This window comes from Osmerus eperlanus, chromosome 17, assembly GCF_963692335.1.
Source record: "Osmerus eperlanus chromosome 17, fOsmEpe2.1, whole genome shotgun sequence".
Taxonomy (NCBI): domain Eukaryota; kingdom Metazoa; phylum Chordata; class Actinopteri; order Osmeriformes; family Osmeridae; genus Osmerus; species Osmerus eperlanus.
In genome coordinates this window covers 5,115,806-5,135,475 of record NC_085034.1, presented here as the reverse complement: position 1 = coordinate 5,135,475, position 19,670 = coordinate 5,115,806, and the positions used below count along the sequence as shown (strand labels likewise).

General features: G+C 46.5%; 1 protein-coding gene across 2 annotated transcripts in view; it reads left to right on the top strand.

The window, feature by feature from the left end:
- Positions 1 to 1,091: 1,091 nt before the first annotated feature.
- The window catches only part of sema3c (sema domain, immunoglobulin domain (Ig), short basic domain, secreted, (semaphorin) 3C), a 39,610-nt gene continuing 21,031 nt past the window's right edge, over positions 1,092 to 19,670 (top strand). The window contains exons 1-3 of one of the 2 annotated variants that reach the window (XM_062483703.1): positions 1,092 to 1,250; positions 9,280 to 9,438; positions 12,528 to 12,711. In XM_062483703.1, the coding sequence (XP_062339687.1) occupies positions 12,558 to 12,711 (154 nt within the window). In that variant the 5' untranslated portion in view covers positions 1,092 to 1,250; positions 9,280 to 9,438; positions 12,528 to 12,557. The remainder of the gene's footprint in view (positions 1,251 to 9,279; positions 9,439 to 12,527; positions 12,712 to 19,670) is intronic. The other variant, XM_062483704.1, reaches the window with a different exon arrangement.

Below are 19,670 nucleotides of genomic sequence, written 5' to 3'. Positions count from 1 at the left end.
AAGTCTCAGCATGTTGTTCCCGTGTTTATGATCCTGTCTCCTGATTGGTCTGAATGTTTAGTGCACGGAGCCTTGCTGTTTGTGATGACGCAGAGCTGCTGGCCTTGCACGCCCCCCCCCCCCAACCCTCCTTGGTGAGAGTGAGCTCATATCTGACCCACGGAGAGACGAGAATCCTGCTACGTCTCCTAATTGTTTCCAGAGCTGAGGAAGATCATTTTTTACAATCATAAAAAATTTAGATGATCAGTGTTGATGGAACAGCAATGTCCTATCACGTAACATTATAAGAGGAAATGATAGGCATATTCAAAAGGACATTCATTTGTATGCTTAAAGTATTGCTTAATGTTCTTGTCATTTTATAGCTTCGGGCTATTTCTTTACTTCAGTAATTTGAATTGCCTTTTCAGGACACATAATCTTCTGTATACAACATTATTGTAAACTTTTAATTGTTTTTAAGGATGCTGTTTCACTTGAGAAGACAGCAGTGTCAAGTCAAGAAGCCCACCAGTTTCATTCTGACACTAATGAAACGAACCACTTAAAGCTGAGGACACAGGCTCACAACCAATTCTGTGGTTATTGATTCAACTGTCTGGGACCCCTATCATTGTGTTACTCTGCCTTTGATTAGTCTGGTCTTCAGGGACCCCCTGAAATGTGGATACAGATAAGCAATTATCTGCTTGGCTAGTTCAAAAGGAGAGTATGGTATGCACCCTGTAAGCGCAAATCAAGAGATATTTCTCAACTTTCAGTTAATGCAGTCATTGCAGTTTCCGTTTACATGAAGGCTATGTGCGTGCCCCCTGACTGTTAAAAACCTCATTCATCACCTTGAGTAACAACGAGGCCGATAGCAGGTCTTTAAAATGAATTAAACATAATTGAATTCTACTGTGTCGCTGACAGAACGTTTTCAGTTCCCTGATTTATACTGTGATTGGTCATGCTCCTCCATTGACCCCTGACCCCAGGAAGCATATAAAACAGCAGGATGTTTACACAAGGCCAATTTATAAGTGGTGCCGGGGAGGGTGGGTTGGAGGGTGGACGGGTATGCAGGGGCTGAGATCCCTCCCTGTTCCTGAAGTCCTGGCAGTGCGCTCTAATCAGATAAATGAGGCTTTGTTTCACACTAATTTATACAGCATGTGGAGGAGGAGGCGGAGGAGGAGGAGGAGGAGGAAGATCGTTACCTCTCTCAGTGGCCCAGGGTTACTTACGGGGAATGAAGTCACAAGGTAAAATGAAAATGTATGACAGTATTGATCATGCAATCTAAGCTAAGCAAGTCTGTCCTGGGAGGATTAGGAAACAAGGCTGCACTGAAATTCAATTTGTTCCCATTACTGTATATGTTCTTTCTCCATTGAGATGCTGCAACCTTAAACCTTTTTTCATGGAGACATTGGATGGCAGAGCAGGAATTTTTCTGGTAAACATAATGTTACGCTGAAGGCCAAAGTAAGAACTGTAACAGTATTGTAGAGAAGGAGCATGTGTTGCAATACCCAGTGGTTCAGACTGTGAAACCAGCTGCGAAAAAACCCCAATGACTATTCAACGATGAAGCAGATAACAGGCCTTGCAAATCAGAGATAATATTCTGCAGATGATCTTCCTGTGGAAACATAAAGCCCTGAATCTCATATGTGTGTGTGCTAAGAAAACAAGTTCATCTGTGTTTAGAAAAGCTATGAGCAGGGCACACTGAAGTCCTGACTGACTACACCAACTAGTATCTACCCTGAGAGCTAAGCTTCTACTACCACTGGTTTTTGTCTTTGATGGATAACTTGGGACTGTTGCAGGGGGGCAGTCATGTAGGCTGGGGCTGTGGCAGCCTTGGAGATGTATAATTGTGATTTGTAACTGGGGATGGCTGGATTGGGGCTGGATTGGGTCTCAGAGTGGAGGGGAGGGGCGGTGTTGGGGGTTGTTGTGTTTCATAGTTCAGGGTGAATGGTTGTTGGGATGGCAGCTCTGTAGGGATGTCTGGCTGCACCTCCAGACACTCCGCTGTGGTCCGCCACTCCACCATCACGAAAACTGACATGCATCTGTGTTTAACGCCAGGCCATGTCATAGATACGGCTTGACCTTCGCCCCTTCAAAGAAATCCAAGCATTCGTCATGCTTGGTGGGATCAGGGTTCTGGGCTCCTGGCACATCTGTTCACAGGCAGGTAGCATGTGCGGGCCAAGGCTTCTGTTCATCGGGAGAGATCTGCTGATGTATGGAAACGGACAGCAGTTGAGCTTTAAGCCCCGGGAGACCCTGACCCTCATCTGCCTAGTTCCACCATCCCCTAAGTAGGTTTTTGCTTTCCTAATGAGTCAGGGGAAGTTGAACTTTGAACTTTCAAGAAAATCTCAAACAACTTTGATGAATTGCCCGAAGAGAGTTAAATATTTGCAGGACCATGCTAAACAGGTTGGTCTTTTGTACGTTTTTTGTTTTGTTTTCTGTCTATCAATGGATACTTTAAACAAAGTGAAGATAATACTATGCATAGACAGACCATTTAGCGGTCTGGCTTTTGAAAGTGTTTGTGAATGAATGTCTCAGGGTAACATCAGGGGTTTATGTGTTCTGAGAGCGATGACACTGGCTTTCTTCTGCTTGGAGACTTTGTATATATTCTACCTTGTGAGAGCACGTCTGTAGGCGCTTGCGTCTCCGTACCCAAACAGTGCTTTGACTTCCAAACCATTGACAGACATTTTGCAATGCTGGGTGAAGAGGAGAAATTGGCGTAGCGACCAATCTGGCAACCCCTTTCCACTTCCTGCTTGGTCAGCAAGGTCAGGCCTCTGACAGACACGAGGATCATGACAGAAGGATGACCTCTGACCCTTTATGGGAGCTCAATCGGAGAAGCATGGTCATTCAGGATTGGTATTGACATGATCTGCTTAGAGACGAGCGCTCGTGGAATCTTTATTGGCATCAGCTGCCGCGTGTAGAACGGCTATTGAGCGACCTCGGCTACCGTGACCTGAATAAGGAGCAATACCTATTGAGAATTCCTCGTTGACCCTGGCCGATTGAAATTCCAATGGAGAATCCTCTGGAACAGCTGAAACGACCTAATGATGATCCGTGATGACAGCCAAATTACTGGAGTTTAGATGCAGAAGATAGAGCAGGCGTAAAGCCCCTGACTGGAGGCCAGCTTTAGCCCCGTTCTCTGCCCCCATGTTCACCTGTCAACTGCAGACGCCAATTATGATGAATGGGTAGGAGTGGAATGTTGTTGTATAGGTAAGTATAGGTTTTTCGATTCCCCTTACACTCCTTCTCTTAACCAGGGAGGGAAGCTCTAAATGGTCCAGTCAAACTCATCAGTATCCATCTTTGAGGGTGTTCAGTGTCAGAGTAATCACAGTAAATTGTATCAAAGCTTTGACCCATTGGTAAAATCACAAACACATTGCCTGTAAGGGAGTTTAGAGCGAGGTTAAAGCAACAATCTGCTGACAAGACGGAAAGCTGCTTTTCATACCAGATTTTCGTTTTGCAAACCACTGGGCTAGTCTGCACGGAGTGCTACATTCTTCCCAATGCCCTTGTTGTGTGTTATTCAGCACTCCTGTCCAGAAATTGCTTCTCTTCTGGGACAAGTTGAATCAACTCAAAACAGCCACCTGTGTTTCTCACAGCTTGACTCGCTTGCACGCCCTTTCTTTTTGTTCCCAGCTGAGGCCGTGAGTTCCTCGCTCCAGAAAGGACTCTTGTTTCGTGCTCGGTCTCAGATCCTGGGAGCAGATAGATGGGACACAGAGAAACTGCTTGCAGGTGTTGCTGAACATGGAAGGCGCCACAAGGGATGGTGGGGGTCTGTTCTTCTTCTGAGATCAGCTTGTTGTTTTCCTTCCTCTGAGACCGTGTCAGCGCTCTGTCAGAGAGGCAGAACCCTGCATCGGTGCATGAGCAGGCACATGTGAGATAAGGAGAAATAAATGAAGGCGATAACGGTGTTGTGAAATGAAGGATGACAATTCAATCAAAGACACTGTAATGAAAGTGATGTTGCAAATGAGTTGATGTAAGAGGTTAATGACCCGAGACCATGTACCTGTCACACTGAGAAGGATCCATGACTGTGAAGCCTAATTAAAATAGCTGGAGTGAAGATGAATGAATTAGTCTTCAGCCTTGCCTGTCCCTGCTCTCTCTCTCTCTCTCTCTCTCTCTCTCTCTCTCTCTCTCTCTCTCTCTCTCTCTTTGTCTCTTTCTCTCTCTGTCTCTTTCTCTGTCTCTCTATTTCTCTGTCTCTTTCTCTCTCTCTGTGTCTCTTTCTCTGTGGCATGTTCATCATTTGAATAACTCATTTAAAGCATGGTAACATCCTCTGAGTAATGCTACACAGCTGTGTCTGCCGAATGGTCACTGAATGGAGGGCTTTGACTAGCATGGGAGGAAATACATAGATGGCCCATTTTGAGCCATTAACGACAGGATTTCCATAATGTCCCAGAACAATTTTTGTGTAGGCCTATGATGGGATCAGTATTGCCACGGTGAACCTCCAAACCCCACCAATCAGATGCATGTGGCCTTATTCCCAGGATAGCATTATGTACCATACCTCTGTTAGCAACGGGACCCTGTTTCACAGACCATACAAACACAGGCCAGACAAACTCCAGGATGTAAGATAAACCATAGCTCAAATCCAATATGTTTTTCCTATTGAGGTTAATGCCCGGCAAAGACAGATGCAATTCAGAGGATATTACCTGTGTGGGCATATGTGATTTATTATAGGCCCTCCTGCTGAGGATAGCACAGTCTGTGACAGACAATAATATTATTTATTGGCAGAGGGATTGTGTGTGTGTGTGTAGGAGAGAGAGAGAGGGAGAGAGAGGGACATGGTAGGGACGAGTGAGTGACAAGCCATATACTGTACATGTCCATAACAACACGAAACAGGAAGCCCCCTTACTGAGCCAGACTGGATGAGACACAGATCCAGGTTCAGAGAGTCTACCATTACAATACACCTCAGGGAGGACAGGAACGGAGGAGGGGTGGGTGGGAGGGAGGGAGGGCTGAGGAGGGGAGGAAGGAGGAGGAGATGAAGGAGGAGGGGAGGAAGGAGGAGGGGAAGAAGCAGGAGACATTATATTAGGGCTGACCTCTGGTTGACCCTTTCATGCCCTGGCTCTCTTTGGTGACCATGTGTTGGCATAACAGTGAGAAACAATGCTATTATTAGACATCTGGTGATGTGTGTGTTGTTCCTCAAGGCCAGCACTCTCTAGCAGACTTTACTGTTTTTTAGACATGTCATTCTCAACTAGACTGTGAGACAGAAGATTAGAATATATTTTTCAGTTTCACCAGATTACAGTCTAGGGGCCAAAGAGGAGTCGTTTACAAGGTAGCATTGGAACAATGCCCCACTCTGACGAGACTTCTGGAAATGTGGGCTTGAGTCACTGCAGTAACCGAGTTAGACAAAAGGAATGCAACTCTGGTGAGAAACAAACAGGGGATTTGAAAACATCTTGTTTTTCTTTGCCTGTTTCCTTTCGTTTCCATTCTCCTCCCCTCTCCTCCCTTGGTTACATTGGTTAGTATCTGCATTCAGTGCCTCCATTTTCTCGTGCAACGTGAGACCACGAGCTGCTGATGTCCTTCTGATATGGAAATGTTTTCGTTCGCACACCCTCTCTCTGCATCCCCCCCTCAAGTCATCCTACCTCAGAGCCCGGGGAAGGTCTTAGCGATGCTGACTTCACAGGAACACGCTATGCACTCCTCGGTACTGAACTGTGCTGTATGCAAACCTCAAACACATGCCAGCTGACCATTTCAAAGATCCTCAGAGCTTTGACTCAATCGGTCTTCGCACCAAGCGTGAGACAGAGAGAATTCCTCACCTCTGCATCCATGTGGCTACAACTCTCTCTTGATCCAAGTGAGTGAGCGGGGTGGAGGGTGATAGGCGGACAAGACGTTTCACATTTATCTGATCCCCTCTGCTCCCTGGCAGCCTATTAGCATTCTCATTCTTCACGTTGGGCCCTTTGTTATTGCAGCCCTTCATGGCTAAGTGGCAACGCCGCCCGCAAGTATGAAATGTGTTCACAGATGGGGGGAGATATGCAAAACCCCAAGCAGCTGCCTAGACTCAAAAACAATATGGCCTTATTCCTCGTAATAACAAACGCAAACATGCAAATCAATCAATCAGCGCTGCGTTCATGCGTCCTCTCCTCACACGCTCACATCGTCCGTCAGGAAACCCTGTGTTTAGGTGCCTTTGTGTTTGAAGGGTTAGTTAGGGTTGTCAGCTGATTGGGACGTTTCCTCCAATGAGCTGGTTTTGTCTGAGCTTTTCAAGTCAAAGCGACTGCAGTCCAACCACGTGGAGTTAAACGAGACTGACTCTCTTTGTCCTCTATCATTTTAAATGTATCCAATCATATCCAATCAGATTAATTTGCTCATTTGTCGTGGCCTGCAGTAACAGCAGGCTCACATTGATCAAATATAAAAAGGGGATTGAGCAAATGGAATACATTTACATTTAGCAGACACTCTTATCCAGAGCGACTTACAGTAAGTACAGGGACATTCCCCCGAGGCAAGGGTGAAGTGTCTTGCCCAAGGACACAACGTCAGTTGGCATGACCGGGAATAGAACTGGCAACCTTCGGATTATTAGCTCGATTCCCTCACCGCTCAGCCACCTGACTCCAATTCTACATACAATTCTGTTTGGGAAAAACATTTACATTTTCCTACAGCATCAACCATGAAATGTCTGGATTTGAAGAGTGAGGCTTTCACCTCCATGGACCACAGATTTACAGATGGCCCATGCATACTGTGGTGACAGATAAAGGTATGGTATAGTTTAAGACTTCCAGGAGGGGAATCTACCCCATGGGGTCCCCATGCACAACATGTGTGTGACGAGGCCAGTGGAGTCACCCCTGACCCCAACCGTCTCTCAATCCAGTCAATGTGACAAACACAAAACATCTGCAAAGTGTGTATTTGACCACACACACAACACATGCACACACATGAGCTTGACACAGAGACCTACAAGGCATGGTTCAGGTGAGGTTTCCCCAGATCGCAAATGGAATAGACTAGAAAGATTGATTTCTGTACGGAACAAACCCCAGTTTTTAGAAAACGTCAAATGAGGCATACAGATATTTGATCATGTCTGACTTGAAGAATTTACACACGCTGTAAACTGGCACAGCCAAAGCTTCCACAGGTAATGTTAAGCATCCCGCCTTTCTCACAGTCAGGGAGAGAGCTGAACTGCATTTTTGACATTTTCCTAGGCCAGATCTCAGGGCTGATCGCCCCAGGTTCATGGTCTCCCCCTCTCCTGCCTTCTGTTGTAACGTCTCAGTACTGTCATGGAGACACTTGTAGACTCATCTCATCTGTCTCCCGGTGATGTGCTCTCAGCCTCTTCCCGGCCATTAGGGTGATTTACTGAAGTTTGCATGTAGTGGGGCTGCCAAAATTGTGTGTGTGTGTGTGCGCGTGTGTGTGCGTGTGTGTGCGTGTGTGTGCGCACAGGGCTTTACAGGCCTATGAAAAGCCTGTCCCACTCCACCAGCCGATCCTGACAGTTTAATTGGAGAGGCGTAAATCAGAGAGACTGTCAGAAAGACGGGTAATTATTTCCCTCTGTTTCAGCTACCAGATATCTACCACCTCCCCCTCTTTTAACACACACACACACACCACACATCCACAAAACACACGCACACACCACACACAAACTACACACACTCACACGCAGACACACAATTCAGAAACATACACACACAGACAGTCTTTATGACATGATAGCCATGCTGCTTTTAAACCTGCTGTTTAAGGGTAAATCTAACATGCTCACTTTCGCCTTTAAAAAAATCAATTCAAGTATGTCACTCTAAGACAACTTTGAGTTGTCACAACTGTGCCCATTAATGGAATTGTAAACTTGGTTAAAGTTTACCTCTGAAGCTGTGGAGTCTTGTCTGGAAATAGAGCATATACAATGACATTTGGCCCCTAGTCTATATGTGGTAACACATACCTCATTGATGTATTTATGGGCCAAAGCTGCAGTGTATCAGAGAGCAGAGCCAAGTGGCTCAGGTTTGGCACGGGGCTGTGGGCACCAGATACAAACGAGGTGACAGCATCTCACCTCCCATCCTGAGGTCAGGGCTCACATCAGTGGTGGAAAATGAAAGCATCTCCCTGGTTTGGCAGAGAGCAACCTAACCTCATGTTCCTAACTCCTCTCCAACCCCCATGCTGACTAAGGACTAAGCGCCCACAATCCAGCAACCCCCTTTCCAATGGGAGGTGGTACTGAAGGATTGGAAAGATGATAGGATTCCTCCATTGTAGGTGAGCTGAGTGCTTCTGGTTGAAAGTACATACTAGAACCTTCTATATACCTGTCACTTACATGTTCTATGCGTCTGTAAGGCAGCTGGATGATGTTGTGAATTACAATATAAGCTACGGTCTCCTCCAAACTTCAAGTCAATATATTAAAATGGAACACCAGTAAAAAAAATCATAACTAAACGGAAATAGAGGAAATGAATGGTTAAGGGTATAGCTATAAATATGGGAAACACATTGTAGCCAGGTTATGCCAGCTTTGAGCAAACGGGTCCCTCTGTCTCTGCATGCCTGAGACATCACATTTCACGACACCACAAATGCAATATTTGCTGTGTCTCCGGTGAGTAGATTTATGATTTGGAATATTCACCAGTAATAATATTGAATGTGCAGTGGTGGGGAGGGACACATGTTGATTTTGTTTAAATCCCTATAACTAAAGGGTAATGAATGAAGGTGTTTGGAATGGGTAAATGTCGTCCCTGGCTAAATAAAATGTACTCGTATGAGAATGGTACTGGCTTAGCCTCCTTTTCTATTCTCATGCTCCTCTCCCTGTCTGTCTCTGCCTGTGTGAGGTAGAAACCCTCCACCCTCCCACTGTGTATACTTGCAGAATTGGGTGATCAGTCCACTGTCTGGTTAACTAAGGAAAAGAGAGAGGGAGGGAGGGAGAGAGAGGGAGGGAGGGGTAGAGGCAGGGACGGAGAAGGAGGGGGAGGGGGAGAGAGGGGGAGGTAGAGAGGAGCTGAGAGAGAGGAGGGGGACTTTCGGTAGAGTGTGTAATAGGAAACCAGTCCTCTCTTTCTCTCTCCTCCTCCCTCTCTCCTCTCTCCTTCTCTCTTGCTCTCTCTCTCTCTTCCTCCCTCTGTCCTGTAGGCAGCTGAATGGAATAGCAGCGTTTTTGTCTTCTCTGCTCTGGAAGTGTCACAGGGGACCCATCCGAGAGTGGGACTAAAGACTTCAGGAGGATAGCGACCGGGACTACAGGGGAACCAGGGCTTCTGGACCAGCAGAGAACCGGGGAGCCTTTCTAAGGTAAGTCCTGTCCCGGGCCAGGCTTCCACAGCACCTGGCTCTGCTCAGTGATAGAAGTGGATTGAGGGACGAGGGCAGGAAAGGGTAGATAGAGAGCGAGACAGAGAGAAGAGGTGGTGGGCGAGTGCTGTTCTCGGGCTAACAGGTGCAGAGTCCCACTGGTGAGACTGCAGGAAGTCGAAGCGGCTGGATAAGAACACATTTAGAACAGCACACGGCCTGCCAAAAGACAGAACACACACTTAACTACTTGTGCTTGTTTAACCCTGCATCTGTTCAGTGTTTAATAGTTAATTAGTCAACTGCTTGAAGGTGGACGGTGGGGTTTTGGTTCAGAATTTTGCTATTTAATTTTTATCTGTGGGGACAGTTATTATGATTATTATATGCTACGTGTTATAATGATTACACTTCATCTTTCATCCTCAAACTGGGCCAATCACAATGACAACATTCTTATAAAAATAATTACGCAGTCATGTATTTATAGAAACATTTTCTAAAATTGTTCCAAGGCCAAACATGCCTTCGTACCCCTGAGCAGAAAGAGGAAGGTGGGTTAAATAATATCAGGCAAATCAGTGTTCTCTGGTATCCAATCAAGAGTTACTTCTTGCTTTAGGAAATGGAAGCATCCAGGTTTTTCTCAGCTTGTTGGTCACGTGTGTGCTTGGCAGTGTGTTGGGTGTAAGCGAGCTGTTGACCACTGAGTGACAAAGAGAGTTGGAAACTGTGAACACATTATGTGTCACCGTGTTTAAACCCAAACCTTCAAGAACACACACATACACACACACACTAGGAGAACTATTCAGTTTCCCCTTCTACTTTAGCCTGAATTCTCCTCTGTTGTTTACCATCGAAGTTCATTTACGCCTTTTTTTTAATACTGTTCCTGTGATGACTCAGATCTGGTGTCTGAGCTGTCATTTAAATGATGCAATTATGTGGTGGTTATCTCATGCTAAAATTATCTTTGTACATATTTGGCTAGAGCAAAGATGGGCGATCCAGCCTTAATCCAGATGGGAGAGCTTTCTACTCAACTACTTCAGTGTAAACAGGTTAAATTGTGTACATGTGTTGACAAAGAGGAATTATTGCCTGTCAATAAAGACATTGAGTCAAAACCAGATGATCACAGATACTTAAAAATGCGTCCAATAAATTTAATTTGCTCATCAATATCAGTTTTAGAATAGAGCCTCTGGACTGGAGCCAGATGATTAATTCATTAAGCGGAGGGCCAAGGATCCCACAATGAACTCAATTATTAGTATACCACTCTTGTAAAGTATTTCCCCTATTCATTCAAACTGTCAACTGACCTCCATCGTGCAGACAGATTGAATTGATATTGCCCTGCTTCCTGGCAGGGCTTTGTCAGTATTTTTGGACTGGATTGTATATCGCCTGGCTAGCATGAAGGTGTATGATTCCTTTATGGGACTTTGTTCATATCTGCAGTGCACAGCTCACTAAGGGGCTGGTGTGGAGCTGTGTGTCATCTACATCAGAGGCCACTCTCAGATACTGAAGGGAGGCAGTGAGTCTGTAGGTTAGTCATATCTCTGGTAGCTACAGCATTACCTGGTGGGTCGTATGACTGCGTCGGGTTGGGGTGGGAGGAGAGCGAGCAGTGAGGTAAAGGATTCTAATCCTGGGTGTTTGGGGTGTCATGGAAGCCCTGTGTCTTATCTCAGGCAGCGAGTCTTGGCTCCGAGGAGCAACATGCCGCTCTCTCAGAGATGACTTTAGCAGCTGTGAGGCAGACATCTCCAGGACAAGGAGAGGGCTCTCTTCCAGAGACATCTACCTTGGCCAGGCAGTGAATGAGGGGAGAAGAGGCTGGGCGAGGGCTAGGGTTAGGGTTAGAATTGGGGCTGGGGCATGGCTGGGGCAAGGCTGGGGCTGGGGCTGGGAACAGGGATGAGTAGGGGTTGGATTTAAGGCTGGATTTGGGGGCTGAGACAGACTGGGCTTGAGGCTGATGCTGGAGCAGGTTTCGGGGCTGTTTTGGCGCTGGGACGGGAGGTGGGGACCGGGCTGAGGATATGGATGGAGGCTAGAGGTATCAGCCCTGATTAGGAAGTAAGGCTGTTCCACCTCTTTCAGACCCTGCCAAAGAGATCTCAACTCGATGCAGTTTTCCATATGGTTTCCCTCTACGCCCTCTCTCCCTCTTTTTTCCTCTCTCTTTCTTTCTCCCTCTATCTCACTCTCGGTTTATCTCTCTCCTTAACACAACACACACACACACACACACACACACAGTCATGAGACCCTAGCCCTCTCGTGCATAGTAACACTGCAGTGCTGTGATACATCGTCCACGCTGCGCTCTACACAACGTTCCCGCCAGCTGCTGCCCAAATTGAAAGTTTCATCGAAATCAGCCTGCAGCCTTTGCTTCTCTCCACACCTATCAATCTTTCATGACTCATCTATATACCATGAGAACACACATCTGTCTTTGTACATAGCTACAGAACGGTGTCTTCCTTCTTTGTAAACGTGGTAAAACAGTACAGTGTGGTATACAGTGCGTTGCAAGGTTTAGCCATTGGTTAGTCTAGGCTGTCCCTGCGTGTGGTACAGTAGACAGTGTGTGAGATTCTCAATTCAGGAGGTGAACTCCCTTGACAGTACCTGTCTTTATCAATAATTGAGCTCTCCTTGTCCAGTAATGGAATGAGCGAGGAGCCAGAAGAGGCTTTCTCCTTGAGCTCTTTTGTGTAGATTTACCTCATCCATGTGTAGGAGTGAGGCTTGTAAAAAGAATCTTTTAAGTGGTGGATTCAATTGTCACGTCACTCTCTTGCTGTTTAATGTCGATCATTGAATTGCTGGGCAGAGGACGTGAAATGGGAGACAGGTATGATTACACAATGCATGCGGGGCAGTAGTTATGTCACATTATATCGTTTTAGTGAAATTTCAGTTTTCCTCTCAGTTGGTAATAATGTGAGGTGATGTATATTTTTGACATCTTAAAAGGTTATATAAAAAGTCAGAATACAAGATACTTTCTATAACAAGCCATTTCCCGAGCTGTAAACCTAACTTGTTGTACCCATCTCTCTCCTCAGCTGGTGTGGACGGGCGTGGTTCCAGCTGTAATGGACTGGCCAGAGGGGGCTCTGACCCCAGCTCTGATGGCAGTGATGAGGGCGTGTCCACCTGGGGGGCTGTCCCTCCTGACTCTCTCTCTCCTCCTCACCTGCGTCTCCTCTCTCTCTCAGCCGCTGCCCAGAGTCTTCCTGCCCTTTGAAGGTACAACAACGTTCATTTCCTGTTATTGTCTCGGAGAACAAATTGCAAAATAACACACACTCCACCTAGCCCAATCTATGTACCCCTTTACAACAGTACACATGTTTGGCATTAAGTGAGCTCTCGGTCTCATCTTGGTTTGTTGTGTTTCAACACAGCTGTGATGAGGCCATTATTTGATTCTGTGTTAATGTCTTACAAATGGTAAATAAGACATGGTGCCAGAGGATATACTATCATTCCAGAGTTTGTGAAGAGTTGCTCAGGTTTGACCTAATCTTCATGGTCGTAAATCATTGAAGGGCCCTTTCATCTTCGTACAATACGTATTTATTCAGCTTTGTATGTCAGACAATGGAAAACGACGCAGACACACACACACAAAGACACACTCATGCGACACATTCATGGTCGGAGCCTTACAAGTGTCTGAGAGCCAGGGTTCCATTGTTGGGTTCTGCTCGGTGTCACTGGTGCGGCCCGCATTTCTGTGAGAGATGGTACTGCAGTGTATGGCATAAGGGATGGCCCAGGGCAGGCTGGGCCTGGTCCTGGTTAAACTTTAATCACAGTACCCTCTAATGGAGACTTGGTACTTAGGCCTCTGGGCTTTGTTTCTGTATCTGCCTTTGATTCGGTTGTTTTATTTAATTTCCTTGACACAGATGATTATATGAATTATTAACCTGCCCTTTCTCTCTCTCTGAACTAGGAATGAGTTTGTGTAGATGGATGGGGTGAGGCGGTCGATTCCTCTTCCAGCTCAGGGGCCTTCCGCCCCGTCCTCTAGCCTATGTCAAGAGCCAGGGATGGATGTGAGGCAAGATGTGAGCGTTGGGTTGATGTTGTGCAGGGGGCTGCTGGCGATGTTTGATCAGTACCTCAGGCTTATCATGGGGCTTAGGTAGCGAACGGTGTGGCTGTGCTGTACTGAGCCTGTGGTCTGAGGGAGGAGGCAGTCAGAAGTGGGCTTCTGCCAACCGTCGATTGTGATTCCTAACTCCTTACATTAAGTTCTCTCTCTTGTTTCTTTCATTCACCTTCCTTTTCTTCACCATCTTGTTCTCCACAGTCCAAAATCCGCCATTTCCTTGACTTTCAAATCAGTCTCCGTCTTTCTCACCCGGCCTGCTCTTTGCATCCCTCTCTCTGTGTTGCTCCTCTCTTCTTCACTCCCCCTGCGGCAGACTGGCAGTCCAGCTGCCCACCCAGCAGAGTTTACTGACACAGACAGGCCCTGGGCAGAGGCTTGAACTGCATGTGGGAGAATGGCAGTCTGCAGTCTCTGTAGACAGACTCAGCAAGATAAGAAGGGTCATACACTGAGTCCATGTATTCCCTACCGGCTTGTTAAAATGTCAGATCCCAGAGGTCAAAGGTCACCATATTGAAAATGGGTCAATCCTGATGATGACGTGACCTGTTTCCCAGGTGTGTATGTGACATTTTTCTCCTGTCCTGGCTGAGTTGTGGATTGTAGCAGACTGGACCGCAATGTCGAGCTACTATTAATAAAACAAGTGCAAAGATTAGTTTTATGTTGTGTCACTTCTGTGTTGTGAGGGAGTCTGGTTTGCTGCCGTGTGGAGAGTCAGGTACGTGTTTGTCATCTATGATCCATGTGGGTACTTTAGCTGACTCTGTCTCCAGGGACACATTACAGAGAATTAGAAGGAAAATGGAAGCAGAGAAGCCCTCACATATTTATTTAACTGATTATAGAATTCAGGCAGACGTGAAAAGTCTAGGGAATTGAGCTGAGACTTGATCTCAGTTGATGAGTTAGAAATTAGTTTTGGAGCAGATGGACAGGGTTTCATATGGACTTCCCAGATGTAAGAAGGCAGTGGAGAATCCTTAGTCCCAAGGAGATGGCTCTTTTCTCCCATAAACACTGGTCCTCACTGGTCCTCACTGAGGAAGCCTATGGTGTTTGGGCCCTCTCCAAGGTCTCCAAGGTCGCTCTCTACAAGCAGGGAGTGGGAGCAGGACAGAGGAGAGAGAAAGAGGATGGCCTGTAGGGAAGAGGAGGAACAGGTGGGTCAGCACCTGCTCTCCAGTCAAAGGGTCAACCCCGGTGGGCCGCTTATCTCAGCCCCCAAAGGGAACGACTGCTTTATTATTACGACCCGAAACTATATAAACCAAGACTTTGAGGAAAAATAAACTATAGAGGACGGGGCTAGGGTCAGTTTGTGAAGTCTACCTCTCCCATTCTCCCTCTCTTTCTCTGTGCCTCACTCCTGAAACAGGATCCATGGGTGAGGCAGGTTCAGAGGGATAAGTAAGTTGGCTTGCGTTCCGTCTCAGGAAGAAGTTGCTGTCTCGGACATTCTTCTCGCTTCACACTGCTTACTCTTGTCTTCCACAGGCAAACTCAGTGGGACAGCAACCATAACAGCATAATAAACATAGCTCCGGCAAAGAATAAACATTCAAATACTTCTGTTGTTTTTCAGAAAAGCTTGATAATAACCACAGGCTTCCTTTCTATCTGCATAATTGGTTTGGGAATTACCGTGATGAAATACATTATTTTATAATGATTATGTCTCAACATGATTATTCTAGCATTGATTTTCATATTCTTTTTTTTTTTAATAATTTCTTCACATAAGTATACTATCAGTGAATTGACACCCCCACAAAGATGTTGGGACTCTCTTCCTCCCTAATGTCTCAAATAGAAGAACATCAGGAGACTCACCGATGCCTATCAGTGTGAGCCTCTTGTTAATCAGCCTCTTAGATTTCCTCATATGGCAGTGGTGTGTCATTTCGACTAGCTGTGACCGAAGTCAGTGACAGCACCTGTCACTGACTTCATACATGCTTTTCCATGTTGATGCCTTTGATGTCATTGTGAGGTTCATTTTAACGACTGGCCGCCCAGGAGGGATGACTGTATTTGTCAAGTGTCGAGGCTGGATGTGTACTGGCTGGTTTGTGCCTTGTTTCTCTCTGAGAGGACGGGTCAGGATTACACAGAGACACGCAGGGTGTTCAAACTTATGGTCATTGTCACACAGTTGACAGGGCTCGTGCGACAATGTTTATGCACGTGTCTATGTACGCTGTATGTCTGTGCGTGTGTATGTGCATGCGTGCAAACCTATATTTATGAAAAGGTCCATTTAGCCTCATCAGAATTGGCCGGCTTACAGTAACAATTGAGTGTATTTATTTAAAAGCAGGAGCTTGCCGGAAGGAGTGAGAGTGGGAGAAGGTTCTAGTGTGTGCATGCTCGTGCACGTGTTGGGGCCTCGTAGAGCAGTGTATACTCCCAGTGTTGAAATCCCCTTGGTAGTTTTCAGGAGGCTGCCTGAATGTAGCTGCAGGGATGTGTCAGAGAAAGATTAAGATCATGTCTGCAGTCTAATGAGAGCCTCCTCGCGCTAGGAGCCACCAGCCCGCGCTCCCAGCTAACCCCTGAACAGAGCCAGCCGTTGTGGGCCTCTCCCAGCCTCCTATCAGAGAGCGGAGGCTCTGGGTTCGTCTGCTTCCACAGATTAGGCTACACTTTTATCATGGCTCATTACAATCTCCTCTCACCCCTCATTCTTCATATAGGAAGACGTAAGGTGGGAGTCCAACTGTGAAGGATGTTTGCCTAATGGTGAGAATGCGGGGGTACATGTGTGTGGGGGTGCGTGTGTGTATCTGTGTCTGTGTGTCAGCTAGTGTGTGCGTATGAGTGTTCATCATATTTCTTTGCGGAGGTGAAACCTAAAACTTTCCGCTGTATCACCACTGGAAGAAAGAGTATGGTTTTCCATCGTCTTTTTTTATAAAAGTTGCGGATTCGAGTGGATTTCAGCTCTCCTGAAAACATTTGACCACATTCAGGATTTTAATCTAAATTACCATCTGAAGCGTTGCTGTGGAAAGTCAACAATAGTGGCCACTGAAACTAAAACCTATCCAGGGCAGCATTTTCAGAATTCTTTTGTAAGAAGATCAGGTGATAGATTAACAGTACAACCCTTAGTATAAGAAAATATTACCTTCACCACCTCAAAGGTAATGTCTCTCAAACGTGAGCGTCTTGGGAAGGTCAGAGCTCGGTTTGTAGAGCCTAAACAGAGGCTAAATAATTGTACAACTTTTCTCGACATTAAAGGATTTCATGGTCATGTCTTCTCGATGGGTTTGACCTTTGACTGGACCTAATATTCCTGACCCCGCAGCCTGCAGGCCAGTGCCCTGTGGGGTCAAGCTGAGGTTAAAGGTCATGACAGGGTCTGAGGAGTGCTGATTGGGACAGATGTGGACCAATATGTCTGTTTGTGCTCGGGGGCACAGCAATCTGAACAGTACTTTTGGGAAGAAGCATCGCTTCTCTGGTTTTAATAATACAGTCTTATTTTATACTTACATCTAATCTTGCCATTAGCAAAGATATGGCTGCTTTGAACTTAAATCAGTGATGCTCCGTGATATTGGGGAATTCTTGGCAACACAAACCAGAGGCATGTCAAAGCTGTCAGCAAGGGAAGAGGGGAAGACTGAGACATACAAATAACCACCAGGCTAGGCTGCAGCTTGTGGTGTGTGTGTGTGTGTGTATGTGTGCACAAGTGTTTGTGCGAACACGTGTGTGTTTCCCAGACCTTCAGATCAGTCTCATGTGTTCTCTAGCTAACAGCTCAGAGATGGAGTCAGACTGTGGACATTCTCTAGTGAAGGTTAGTGGACCCAGTGATGCCGCGGGCCGATGTGTCTGAGATGTTTGACAGACCCTCTGTCTGTGGGCACTTTCTCTGCTGTCTGTGTTTTGACAGTCCTGCCTGTGACCTTGCAGCCCCTGATGAATGTTTTATTGTCCCTCCTTTGTGCCACGCTGAAAGGTAATCAATACCCATCGATATGGAATATGCTTAGATCTTTTCTCAGATGTGCAAGGTCAAATGGAAATTCCTTTGGCTGACCCTCGAAACAATATTGATCCAATTACATTCCAGACAAAATATTTGTACATCTTCCACAGACGGACCTGTGAGGTTTTCTTCTGCTGTCTCTCTAGCACATGCAGCCTGACTTTAAAATATGCTGCCTGACTCTAGAAGATGCAGCCTGGCTCTAGCATGCAACCTGATGGATTTTCCGATTTGAAGAGTGGCTGGATGTATTTAGGACGTTGACTAACGCTGGCACATAAACTGCCAAGGTTTTCCACAGAGAAGGCCAGGGCTCAACATCATGGAGGGGAAAGGTTAAAGCAACACCAGCGTCTGAGAGCTGGATTACAGTCGTTACCTCAGGCTTAGATGGAATGTGTGTTTCATTAGACTATTGGAACTGTCTTCATTAATCGGATAAACACCACATATTATTTTCATTGTATGCATTTTTTGTATAGAACCACAATGCTGTTTTGGGTTTCAGAGGTGGGGAAATCATTCATAAGAACGACAGGTGTGGTACAAACATTGCCATCCTTCTACAGCAAGGATGACCACATGGCCTTTTGTGTCCCTGAGGAGACTATTTAATCTGACAAAACCATCTGAGAAGGGCAGTGTCAACCTATCCGGTCAAACTTTACCCTTCCTCTGGTTCGCCTCCATCTCAAATAAATCCATATGCTCAAAGAATCCTTTGAGTCAACCTTTTATAACCTTCCCTTGACCTGAAAGTCTCTCTGCGCCTGTAGCTTGCCTGACAGTGAAAAATAAATTGATTTAACAGCCGTTGGGGGTGAAAGGTAACCAGAGGCCTGCTGGTTAGGTGAAAGGTCATGCAAGGGCCCTGGAGGGGGTGGGTGGGGGAGGCATGCTTATGACAGGTGAAGAGAAGGCCAGGTGCTAATTGGAGCACCGGGAGCTCTGGACTTGCTAGCGTAACGACTGGTTAGCTGTTAGCATCTCCGGTTTCAGCTTTCTGGAGGGAATATTACCCAGCACCTCAGCAAGTCAACCGTGTAATGATGCCCGCGATGACGCTGGTGCTGGATATCATCAGCGCTAACCCCAGAATAAGGAGAATTTAACGCTCTGTGGGCAGATCAGAAAACCCTTCCTCAGACCCTCCCACCCTGCTTTGTCAAAATACAAAAATCCTTGACTCCAGAACTCAACATCAATCATTCAGGCCACAGGCATCCGACCCCATATGATTCCCATTACTTGCGACTGAATACCAGACCATAGAGGAAGGACAAGAGCACAGAACAGAAGATGAGATTGAATGCGTCAGTTGAGGGCTGGATCCTCTCCTCAACAAGCGGTCACAGTCTCTAGCCAGGGAAGAGTGTGTTGCTGTCTGTGCGGTGAGTGTGTGTTTCCCACTGCCTGCTGGAGAATGTGGAGAATGTCAGGAAGACAGACAGTTGGACGACTCTGTCGCACAGCCTCGGACGTCCTGGGTGGTCTGTTGGAGGAGAACACGAGAGGGTGATATGCTATGGCACGACATGGCAATATATCATAGCCCATTACTGTATACAGTCAGGCCATGTGTCCAAGGAGATAGTCCCTATCCCTTTAAGGCCTGGTGGCTTTTTGTTTTGGGGGGGGGGGGGGGGTCGCTGAAGGGGGGGATGGAGTTGCCAGGATCAAGGCTGAGAGTTTCTCAGCATGTGTGAGTGTACCAACACTGTATTAGGTGAGAGCAGCCATGCAGAAGTCCAACCAAGAAGCCTCGGCATTGTCTGGACAAAGACTAGTGGTATTTGGCAGAGGTTTGAAGTCAGGTCCTTTATGAGGAAAGCCACTCCATCTTCAGAGGGTCTGTGAATGGGAGGGGGCGTGCTAAGCCCCTGCTTCAATATTTATCGAGGCGTCTGATTGGGGTCTTCCCACCGGCTGCCCCTGACAACAGTGGCACAGGCTCCTCCCCCTGTGAATGGAAAAGAGGCCTCGTTGGCATGGGACTCGTTTCCTCGTGCTGCCCTTTGAGGGCACAGGCCAGTTGAAGTGCTCTGTTCTGATGGGTCTTGAATTGAGGAGCCACAATGGCCG